The 11,271-nt window shown below is 45.4% G+C and overlaps 4 protein-coding genes across 4 annotated transcripts; 2 read left to right on the top strand and 2 right to left on the bottom strand.

Moving 5' to 3' along the window:
* Window positions 1-248: 248 nt before the first annotated feature.
* BDB00DRAFT_870516 (uncharacterized protein) lies at window positions 249-2,935 on the bottom strand (the record flags this gene model as incomplete). The annotated part of the gene is made up of 11 exons (XM_053126713.1): window positions 249-574; window positions 642-801; window positions 909-1,009; window positions 1,082-1,240; window positions 1,325-1,576; window positions 1,652-1,781; window positions 1,857-1,992; window positions 2,095-2,306; window positions 2,378-2,465; window positions 2,578-2,719; window positions 2,833-2,935. The coding sequence occupies 11 exons, from the start codon at window positions 2,933-2,935 to the stop codon at window positions 249-251; spliced, it is 1,809 nt and encodes a 602-aa protein (XP_052981631.1).
* A 4,901-nt stretch (window positions 2,936-7,836) lies between these two features.
* Window positions 7,837-10,109, top strand: BDB00DRAFT_899576 (uncharacterized protein). The gene is made up of 2 exons (XM_053128543.1): window positions 7,837-9,812; window positions 9,885-10,109. The coding sequence occupies exons 1-2, from the start codon at window positions 7,913-7,915 to the stop codon at window positions 9,893-9,895; spliced, it is 1,911 nt and encodes a 636-aa protein (XP_052981630.1). The 5' UTR covers window positions 7,837-7,912; the 3' UTR covers window positions 9,896-10,109.
* BDB00DRAFT_814342 (uncharacterized protein) lies at window positions 9,769-10,510 on the top strand. The gene is made up of 4 exons (XM_053122838.1): window positions 9,769-9,812; window positions 9,885-10,070; window positions 10,344-10,409; window positions 10,491-10,510. The coding sequence occupies exons 2-3, from the start codon at window positions 9,933-9,935 to the stop codon at window positions 10,383-10,385; spliced, it is 180 nt and encodes a 59-aa protein (XP_052981629.1). The 5' UTR covers window positions 9,769-9,812; window positions 9,885-9,932; the 3' UTR covers window positions 10,386-10,409; window positions 10,491-10,510.
* BDB00DRAFT_814340 (uncharacterized protein) lies at window positions 10,355-11,187 on the bottom strand (the record flags this gene model as incomplete). The annotated part of the gene is made up of 4 exons (XM_053122837.1): window positions 10,355-10,409; window positions 10,491-10,678; window positions 10,758-10,840; window positions 10,900-11,187. Coding segments are annotated over 2 exons (310 nt in total), but the record flags the coding sequence as incomplete, so codon positions are not given.
* Between the last annotated feature and the right edge of the window lie 84 nt (window positions 11,188-11,271).

Here is an 11,271-nt window from a genome sequence, read left to right as displayed (position 1 = left end):
TGACCTACACGTAAGATTTGTGCTTGTGTCAACTCCCCTTTTACTCTTTTCATTTTTCTGATATCTTATACAACTAATAAAACACATCCACTGAAACAATATCGTTCTGGTCTACCATGTTTGCACTTGCCCCACTCTAGTACGCTGCATTCATACAAGCTCGAATTTTTTTTAAAATTTCTAACAGCATAACAGATAAACCTAAAAAAACCACATTCATGCACAGTAGATTTAAATTTTTTTATTATTTACACGTCTGATTCATCAGCTAAAAGTGCAAACGCGCCACCTTGGATATCAATTCGATTCTTGCTACCGTTATCATCGCCAGACTCGTCGTCTTCATCGGATGATGCATCACCTTGACTACTGTCATCCCGACGGCGACGTTGTTGCTGTTTATCCGCTTCTTGAACGCGTAATTTCTCATATTTGCTCGTGGTAAAGAAGCCCACTGGTTTAAAAGACATGAGAATCCGCCCGTCTGTAGTAAACCGTAGAATCGTATTTGCAGCTCGATAAACATCTGGCCGGGCCGCTTGTGCGGTGAAAAATCCTCGTTGGATCGCATATGCTAGAATAATTCGATTATCTTTTTAATTAAAACTGTTTCAAATAATACATCAAAACAATTCGTTTACCTTCACAAATAGACCAGGCTGACCACTTGTGCGATAATGCGTTCTCCAAATCCGGTGGGGTCAAAGATAGAATCTTTTCCACGGGTACCCGCTCCGCTAGGTATTGAACAACGCTATATGGCTCTTGTACTTGCGCGATAGGATACATCCCCGATAACACCTGGGAAATAACAAGTCGTTAGAGTGTCTCTCTTTCTCTTACTCCTCGCCTGCTTATAGTGAGAAACATTTTTCCCCTTGTCTAGTCTGGATTGTTGGTATATTTACCTGGAGCGCACGTGGCAGTAAAGTGGGGAAAACAAGGCCAGGTGAATCACACAGTCTGACATTTTCGCATAGATGGATGGTTTGGAAATGCTTTGTATGACCTAAATCGCTGGATTGTCAATTACTTTCCTGTAGCTTATACAGTAAATAAGAGTATGAACTAAGTTTTGTACCTGGCGTACGACTCGCACTGACTACTGTACGCTGCATTATACTGTTGATCAACGACGATTTGCCCACGTTTGGATGACCCACGAGACCTAGCGTAACATATTCCTTGTGTGGAACTACCTGCTCCGTCGAAATGTCCATGATCCGACTGAATTCATCATCTATCGCATAAATGTGTATGTTGAGTGATTGTTCTTAATACAATATCCAAGGGGAAAAGTTCATCTCTCACCCAAAGAACGTACCTAAACCGACCATACTACCCGTATCGCTATCGTCATCATCTCCTTCATCATCAATATCATCATCATCGTCATCCGACTTGGCTGACGAAGAAGCATGGTGGTCTTTGTCAAATCGAGCCAATAAGCCTTCCCAATCCACATCCAAGCCTTGTTTCTCCAGCTTAACATCCTTGCATGCCTCCAGTATGGCACGTACACCGTGAGCGCGATAGTATCGTCCACGTGGTCTTTTTGCACGCATCTTGAGAGCATCTGATCATCAGCATCATCCAGTGATAAATAGTAATCAGTATACACATATACTAAAAACTTGAGTAAACAACTTACATGTTTTGGTATCATCGATCAGTTTTTCATCACGTGGATAGCAGCTGAAAGATGCAATATGTAGCTCGGGGAACTGCTCCTCAAAGTATTTCGTCCATGCAAACAGGGTAAATTCAGACACTAGGTCCACCTAATTTCCATACCAACAGAACAAAACCATTATGATCAGCTCCCTTTGATGTATGAGAAGCGCACGCACGCGTACCTTATTAAAAACACCGACTATTTTGCGTTTCAAATCCTTCGTGACATATTCATACAATGCACGTGGAAAATGCAAGAGTGGATGTCGAATATCCATAACAACAAGCACAATGTCACTTATTTCCAGCACACGCCATCTTAATGGGTTCGTAGCAATCATAAGAATTATTTGAATACATGTTAGCGAGGACCATCAGTGAAGCGGATACATGAGGATACAAGTATAACTGGGTACTTACAATTGCCGCCAAACTTCCAGATTATGTTCAAACCAGCTTAATTGCCCGCGCTCATCGTCACCGTATTTTGCATAGATATCTTTGACCCAATTTTCAAAGTATTGGGTTTCTCCCGCTTCTACTTGTTCTTTACTCATGCCATAGCTCCATGAAGGTCGCTTGGGAAAATCGATGGATTCTGAAAACGAATCGACGCCAATTTCCAATGCAGTCTACACATAGCGCGTTTGTCTTGTCATTGAGCAGGCTTTCTTCTTAAATCTTCTGATACACTTTAGATTACCTGTGGCAACCGCTCGAAAGGTTTCATGCTCCGTAGCCGTGAGCGTTCAACAGCTTCGCCCGATAATTTCTCAAACATGGATACAAGCCTTTTAAGAAAGAAATATATAAAACAGTATTTTAGTACGCTACAATCCTTGAGCCTTTGATCACTTTTTCTCAAGCGAGAAATTAAAAAAAGAGGGTTCCATATTATTTTACTTTCTCGATCCGGTACTGCTGCCACCGCGTCGGCCATCCAACGAATAACTTGTGGGTAAAGCTGGTGCCGATGCTTTGACAAACGATTGAGACAATCCCCCACGTTGATCTGCTGCTGTGTCCTCCGATTCTGCTTTTTTAGCTTTACGTGGAATCGAAAAAAAAGGAGCGATTTCAATTATTAAACTCACTTTATCATTTTCTTCGACACCGCCCACATTTTAAAACCATTCCGTGATAATCTTTGTAGCATACCATAGTAATTTTCGCGTTGTTCTTGGGCGGTTTTGCGTAACTTTTTTGCTTGTAATTGCGCTTTCTTGGCTTTGCCACTAAATGGTTTTTTACGGTTAGGCATTTGTTTCCGGAAACACAGGAGCCGCGGTTGTTCGGGAAGAAATAACAAAAGGTTCTTCTCTCTTTCGTTTAAATTGAATGACAGCAAATTCATGCAGCGCGCGGTGACACTTTGCATAGTGCTCCCCCTAGAAATGGCTCGTACTGAGCTTCGATGTATATAAACCAAGCAAAGTTAATCTCTACATGTCCAATAAGAGTAAATACGCTGAGAAGAGCACGAAGCCTGTTAGTAGCGACGTTTGAAATACTTTTACTCTAGATTAGCGTTTGCATGGAGTGCCTAGAGGGCCCACTGACTTGTATCTGATAAAAGACGTGAGCACTAATTAAGAAACGATCAAAAGGGAAAGCGGTATCATTGATAAGAAACTCCTAGCAATACTGATGCTCTATTTTATTCAGTCTTGAATGGCTGGCGTCAAGTATCCACCGTCAGTATTATTAAAATATTGCTGCATCGCTTAAAATTGAGTTATTCAGGAACATAGACAACAGTCATCTTAATGAATGCTACACGGAGAGTAAGTGAAGTAAAGTAAGCTATTGGCGCGCCCAATAAAAGCACGGAAAGCACCAAAGAGCTTGAATGCTTTGACACTGTTTTCCTCAAAACAAGGTGCCAAGCATCTTCAAGCATGGTTATGCAAGTTGGATACCGTTTTATTTTCTATACTCTCTTTTATGTTGAAACGCTTTTTTTACTATGCTTCATAAATGCATAAAAGTCGAGAGTGTAGTCCTCAAGTGGCATATATGTCTTTAGAAGCCACATTAGTGACTATCATTGTATCTTTATTATAAAAGTTAGCTGAAAAATCCAAAAAAGGAAACTCTCATCCATGTAAATTCACAGACAGAAAAAGAGAAAGTAAATACTTACGCAAAGCATTCCCCAAATTCATGGGGGACCTCGGCCGCACTTTTGACCCGTGGGCGCGGGGAATTTTAAAATGAAGCAGGACTTACGCCCGGAGGCAGCCTGAGTAAGAAAAACAGCCGTTCGCGTGAAACGATGCAACATCCGAAGATGGGTCGAGACAGAGGCTACTAGGAACTGCGAGAGAAAAGCAAAGGGGGAGGAGAAGGGGAGGGGGATAAACTATATAAAGAACGCAATAGACGCTTTTAACGACTTCCTGGGTCAGAGCAAGGGGAAGGGGAGGGGGGATGAAATATATAAAGAACGCAAAGAAGAAGATGAGGCTTTTAAGGACTTCCTCAGGTCCAAGTCAAAGCAAAAAGCACACGCCACCGTCCAGATGGATGGATAGATCTTGACCAGTGCCGATGGACTACTTGACAGGTCGGCTTCTAGGAGCGGGATGACAGTGGAGCATCAATCTTGACTAGCATGGAGGTGTCTGTGCACTATCGCCATTCCGAGAAACGAAAGAGATGAACAGTTAATGGGAAACTGTTAAACCACACACATACAAGATTCTATCGTGCTATACTTACCTATACTTCTACGATGAGACACAGGAGAACCGAACACCCAGCCAGTGTAGAGCAGAGAATCACAGCCAAGACAGAAACACTTCTTCTAGCTGGAAAAAGAAAAGATCATTAGAGGGCTGCACCCACTGTGCTATCTTTAATTTTGACACGGCATTACCATCCTCCTCCATCCCAAGCTGACTTACATTTGTTTTGTCGTTTCACAGCAAAGTTATAGACAGAGAGAGATGGGGTCTAAGCCAATCCAAGTTCAAACAGATCACCGCAGAGCCATCCTCTATTAGAAAAAAGAAAACATCTATGAGCAGCTGCATACACTTTTTGACATGTCACGGCAGACATCTTCCTGGTTCTTCAAACACGCAAAGACAAACACAAGCACAGCGATACTTACTATTATGACATCCTTGGCTTGGAGGAAGAGAGCCTTGAGTTAGAGAGAGGAAAAGCAAGAAGGGGATGACCAATTCTGAAAAAAGAATAAGAGAAGAAAGGGGAGGAGAGGAAGAAAACTTTTTTGAGAGACTGCCATATTGCATACGTCATGGTCAGGAGCCCTTTCCCGTCACGCTGCTGTACACACTGCACACCTTTGACGCGTCATCCCCAACACCCATGTCATCCTACTCACCTATCATACCAATGTTCAAGTTCCCTTTTGCTTATACTTACTATCTGTTATTTGTCCGCAGGACACAATTAACCCAACCAGCATAAAGCGAAACCTGAAGTAGAATGAAAAGAAGAAAGATCATGAGCAGGCTGTTCTTAATATGCAACTATTCCTGACACGTCATGGCATCAGCACCTCCAACAGACACTCGACTTCTCTCCAACTCATCCTCACATTTCATTCCCTACCGTACTTACAGTTGTTGCTTATGTTTAAGGGTGGGATGCAAACAACAAACCGAACCAACCATTTCAAAAAGTCAGAATCCTATAGTAGTAGCAGAGAAGAAAGGAGGATAACATTAGCGACTGTATGCTGTACACACACTTCTTTAGACACGTCGAAATTCATATCTTCTTTCGTATATCACATCCACATGCAAAACCTCAAAGTACACTTCAAACTTTCCATATTGTACTGTACTTACTCTTGCATTTGTGCTTTGAGTGGAGAAGGACCAGGTTAAGACGAAAGAAAGTCTGTGTCAAAAAAGAAAGAAAGTGAGATAAACGGATCTTAAAGAAATCACTGTATACTCACAACCGGTTTCATACGCTCTTCTCACTCACCAACATAAGCATACACTCTTCGATCCTCTAATCCATTCCAATGACACTCACCTTGAATAGCTTTGGTTTAGAAAAGTTGACGAAGAGGAAGAAGAGCCCCATGATTGCTGCGGATGCGCGGTTATATAGTAGTAATGAACACGGCATTTGAGCCAGTTCAATCTATCCAATCAGATTGCTCTCTCACGTTTATGACGCGCCGAAATGTGTGGCTCCTCCAGATCAGGAAATTTGTTCTACATGAATGTATGACTATGTGAGTAGACAGGTATCGCTTCGAGGAAAGATCTAAGGGGATAACCTTCATTAACACGAGATGAAGCTCACTTCACGTCCTTCATCATATGAGAAGTGTCATCGCTTTAAACACGCTGGACACAAGTATCAATACAAGTATCAACGTACAAGCGTATCCAAATCTCATGAGACATGACGATCCCGCGCTTGCCGATGTTCCATTTGGTGGAAAAATTATGGTCCTTGGTGTTGACATTTGCCAGGTACTCAACATTGTATCCTCTCTTCTACTTTGCATGTTTTTTAGTATTAAGCGGTAGTACTCACAGTAAAGTATATGGTAATAGGTCCTTCCAGTGATACCAAATGCGTCGCGCTCGCAGATCGTACAGCAGTGCTTAAATCGCTCATCGAAGCCATTTACGGCAGCCTTGACGCACCACACGTGAATCGCGATTACCTCATCAGTCGCTCCATTCTAACTTCAAAAAATGTCGACGTTTCAGCGATCAACGATCTGATACTCGACCATTTCCCAGGCACCATCCACGTATTCCCGAGCGCAGATACTGTGGATGATCCAGAGGATCAAATCACATACCCACCAGAGCTGCTCAATTCCATGAATCCATCCGACCTCCCACCACACTTGCTAAAACTCAAAGTCGGTTGCCCAATTATGCTTTTGAGAAACTTGCACACCCAAAGTGGTCTCTGCAACGGGACACGGCTGATTGTACGCTCTTTTCAAAGATATGTATTTGAAGCTGAAATAGCCACTGGACCTCATGCCGGCAACATTGTCTTAATCCCTCGCATAACACTCACACCATCGCAAACACGCTCGCCCATTCTCTTCAAACGCACCCAATTCCCTGTTCGCCTGGCATTCGCTATGACCATCAATAAGGCACAGGGTCAAACTTTCAACACTGTCGGCCTCTACTTGCCTGAACCTCCGTTCACGCATGGTCTACTTTATGTAGCCATGTCACGCGTCCGCACGCCTTCATCCATCAGATTCATGTTAGATCCCGAGAACTCGAGTATCGCGGGTCAGCAAGGCCAAAACATCCGAGATGTTGTTTTCCATGAAGTTCTTCTCTAATTCTTTTTGTCGCCTATTCTCTTTTTTTATATCGCCTATTTTTCATTTGTTACCACCACCTATTCTCTTTTTTTATATTGCCTATTCTCTTTTTTTCTCGCCTATTCTCTTTTTATCAATATCACTACATCATCTTTGTCAACACTTCTTTTCGCATTGCATTCTAAAGTGGAGATAGTTAAGTATCCAACTTTGACGACTTTCCTATGATAGACTACTTCTCACTGCACAATGATCTTGCTTTTGTTTTTTAAAACAGACAATAAGCATCTAATACCAAGACATTGATCTAACCTCGCTCCACAGGGGGGTTTGGGGGGCTTGCCCCCACTTGAGGGTCAAGGGGGGAACCCCCTTGCGACGCGTTTTCGTTGAATGACACGGAGCGAAGCGGAGGGGCTCATTCATCCGAGCGAAGCGAGGAAGGACCGCTAGTATTTCGTACAGTACCACAGGCCAACTATCTCGAGCTTCTGTGCCTCCCAGCTTGCCAATCGTTTGGTTATTATTGTACCGTTTTGGAATGAGCAGAAGATGGCTATGATCACACATATCTAGCAAAAAGCGAAAGTAATAAAGATTTTATGAAAGCATATATTGTCTGTAGTTGACAACCTGACAAAGTAGGCCATCGAGCTGAGTAAGGTCATATGGTTTGGTGATAAACCATGCGACAGCTATCGTAATAAAAATAAAGTGGTTATAATGATCTAGATGCCCAGAGTTACTAAACAGCAACATAGAAAGAATCGCGCTTTCTTTTTTAAGACCATGTCACGATGAGAGGTGAAAAGGTGCTGTAGGCACACCTCACGCGAAAATTGTGTCGGCGCTTCAATCTGCTGCGCACGGCGACTGATAAGAAAGTGTTGCCTGCCCAACCCACTGGTCTTCTTCTTTACCAGCTTCTTTTTACTACATTCTGTCGCAATGATCACCGTATCTGACGCCCTCTTCGCCAAGCTCGTTCTGCTTTGTATCTTGCTGTGTATCTTTGAGGAAACAGTGGCCGCTATCTACCGATATGCCCTGTCCCGTCCTGTCATCGCTGTTTCCGTTGCCCTTGTGGCCTTTGTCGTCCGTGCCGAGTGTTGCACTCATGTGCGCACATGGATTCTTGATGCCCCGTTCAAGTTGTTGTTGTTCCTCTCTTGGCCATTTCCGCCATTAGACTTCCCGCCGCTGCCTCCGCCTCCGCCGCCGTTGTTCACGCAACGTGCCACCACAACTTCAACTACTGCCACTGAACCTGTGCATGCGATCCGTCGGCCAAGTGTAAAGTATGGTGGACAGCCTCGTTCTTCTAATCCGGTATGTATTTATCATTGCTGGGATATTGACTGGGAGATTGACTCTGATGTTAATCGTGGTGTTCTGACAACCGAGTACGTGCCCGCGCGACGTGCTGAGCACCTGGGTGCAATGAGGAATCCTGAGCCCCACGCGTTGCTCCCGACTGCTGCTGCGGCTTCCGCTCATGTCTCTCAGCCGCACCAATCAATAACAACAGTCGATAATGCAATTACTGTGGAAGATGAGCACATGGTTACGGTAATGATGGAGCAGTCTGCGGCCCCTCTGCTTTTGCATGGCTCCCGTGTTCCTGAACCTGTCGACGTGGATCAGTCTGCGACCCCTCTGCTTTTGCATGGCTCCTGTAATTCTGACTCTACTGAAGTGAGGATAGATCAGCCTGTGGCCCCTCTGCTTATGCATGGCTCCCGTGTTCTTGAACTTGTCGACAACCACGCGATGCCTTCGTTGTCTGTTCCAGATGCGCATACGGCCGCTTCGGCGTGCTCGTCCCTGCCATCTTCTTCCGAGCAAACCGCTGCTTCGGCATGCGTGTCCCTGCAACCTCCAGAGCATACGGCTGCTTCGGCATGCGCGTCCCTGCCAGAGCATACGGCTGCTTCGGCATGCGCGTCCCTGCTAGAGCAAACGACCGCTTCGGCGTGTTCGTCCCTGCAAGAGCACACTACCGCTTCGGCGCGTCAGTCCCTGCTAGAGCACACTACCGCTTCGGCGCGTCAGTCCCTGCCAGAACACATAGACGACACGCTCTCTGATCGAGATGTGCAGATGGAGGATCCATCGTATGACTTTGTGTCGTATGATGTTGGAGCCTTCAATTCAATGCCTTCTTCGGCTTTGTTGGTGGACGCTTCTGATGTGCGGCATGAAGGTGATACTTCTGTCGAAAATCCATACTTTTTCGAGCATACGACCGCTTCGGCGTGTTCGTCCCTGCAATATGAGCATACGACCACTTTTGTGCGTTCGTCCCTGCCATCACGACAAGAACGATCGTGGCATACCGCCTTGGGCGTGTCCCTGCCTGATCATGGTGAGGAATATCGCGCAGCCGAGGACTCTCCCGAGGACTCTCCTGCCGATTTGCAGCCGATAGAAGTTGAGGGTGAATCCCCAACTCGGTCTGACCTCCAACGCTATATAGCGATGACCGATGATGAGCTTTTAGCTCTCATCAACCCCTCCCAATCTGACATCACCACCGACGCCGTAACCACCACCGCCACCCCAGAACCCGCCGCCTCTTCTCTCCCGCTCCTCACGTCAGAGGATCTTGATGCCATCCGTGCTCAAGTTGCCGCCGAGGCCGAGGAAGATGACAGTGGTTCCGTCTCTTCTCTCCCTTCTCTCCGTTCGGAAGATCTTGCTGCTCTCCGTGCTCAGCTCGACGCTGACGCAGAAGATCTTGCTGCTCTCCGTGCTCAGCTCGACGCTGATGCAGAAGATCTTGCTGCTCTCAATGCTCAACTCGACGCTGAGGCAGAAGATCTTGATGGCTGGTTCGACGATTTGATCGGTAAGTTTTTTACTTGGTGATGACACGAAATAAAGGGTTGTTTTCTAATGATTTTTTTTCTGTTTCCTTTAGTTGACCAGTAGGTGTTGTCCTGCGCGCTGCTGTGTGCAGCTTGGTGCGATGTGGGTGTGGCAGTTTCTTTTTTTTTTCGTTTCGGTGCTTCGTGGTTCTGTCGGGTTTCTTCTCCTCCTCCTCCTGATCCTCCTCTTGTTCCGTCCTGGTGTTCCTGTTGTGCGTTGCTGCTGTTGCGTTCTGTGCGTGCTTTTTTTTTCTTTTTTGGCGTTTTCCAGTGCGTCAACTGACGCGATGGTGTGGAAAGCGTTTAGGGTATGTATCTTTAGTGCGGCAATTAACAACCAAACCTATTATCAACATCTAATCATTTTCCATTATATCTCTCGTATTTAGGCTGTCTTTTCTTTCGTTTCGGTGCTTCGTGGTTCTGTCGGTGTTCTTCTCCTCCTCCTCCTGATCCTACTCTTCTTCCGTCCTGGTGTTCCTGTTGTTCGTTGCTGCTGTTGCGTTCTGTGCGTGCTTTTCTTCTTTTTTGGCGTCTTCCAGTGCGTCAACTGACGCGATGGTGTGGACAGCGTCAGGGTATGTATCTTCAGTGCGGCAATTAACAACCAGACCTGTTATCAACATCTAATCATTTTCCTTTATACCTCCCGTATTTAGGCTGTTTTTTCTTTCGTTTCGGTGCTTCGTGGTTCTGTCGGTGCTCTTCTCCTCCTCCTCCTCCTGATCCTCCTCTTCTTCCGTTCTGGTGTTCCTGTTGTACGTTGCTGCAGTCGCGTTCTGTGCGTGCTTTTCTTTTTGGCGTTTTCGATGCGTCAACTGACGCGATGGTGTGGAAAGCGTTCAGGGTATGTATCTTTAGTGCGGCAATTAACAACCAAACCTAATATCAAAATCTAATCATATTACACCTTTCTCCGTATTTAGGCTGTTTTTTCTTTCGTGCTTGTGTGTGGCTGGCCGTCTCGTCTCTGGATGGCTTTGGAGATTAGTTCGGGAAGGACATGAAGGTAAAAATAAATGAATGTAATATCATTAGCTCAAATCTCTCATGCGTGCCTCTTATTAGTCAATATAAAAAAATAGGTCATGGGCTGCTGCGGCCTTCGTGTGCGTGCTGCCGCCTGCTGCACTCTGTGTGTGGCGACCGTCTGGCGGGACGGGTTTGGAAGACACCTCAGTGGATGGTTTCCTCGGGTAAAGGTAAGGGGTGGGTGGGGCATTGGTGGCACTGGCTACAGCCACCGGGGGTGAAGGGGTACGAAGAGCAATGGGGATAGCGAGGACGGCACAGTCGGTGGTGGGGAGGGGAACACCGCTCTGGTTGTTTGGGTATTGCAGGAATACCATCCACATGAGCTGGAACTGACTGAAATGACAACCCAAGGCGCCAAGCTTGTATGATTACGGGAAGTACTATATTTTCTTTAATACTCAATGA

The sequence above is a fragment of the Zychaea mexicana genome (assembly GCF_025766255.1).
Source record: "Zychaea mexicana strain RSA 1403 chromosome Unknown BDB00scaffold_21, whole genome shotgun sequence".
Taxonomy (NCBI): domain Eukaryota; kingdom Fungi; phylum Mucoromycota; class Mucoromycetes; order Mucorales; family Lichtheimiaceae; genus Zychaea; species Zychaea mexicana.
The sequence above is the reverse complement of the archived record's forward strand: the minus strand, read 5'-3'. Positions and strand labels throughout refer to the sequence as shown.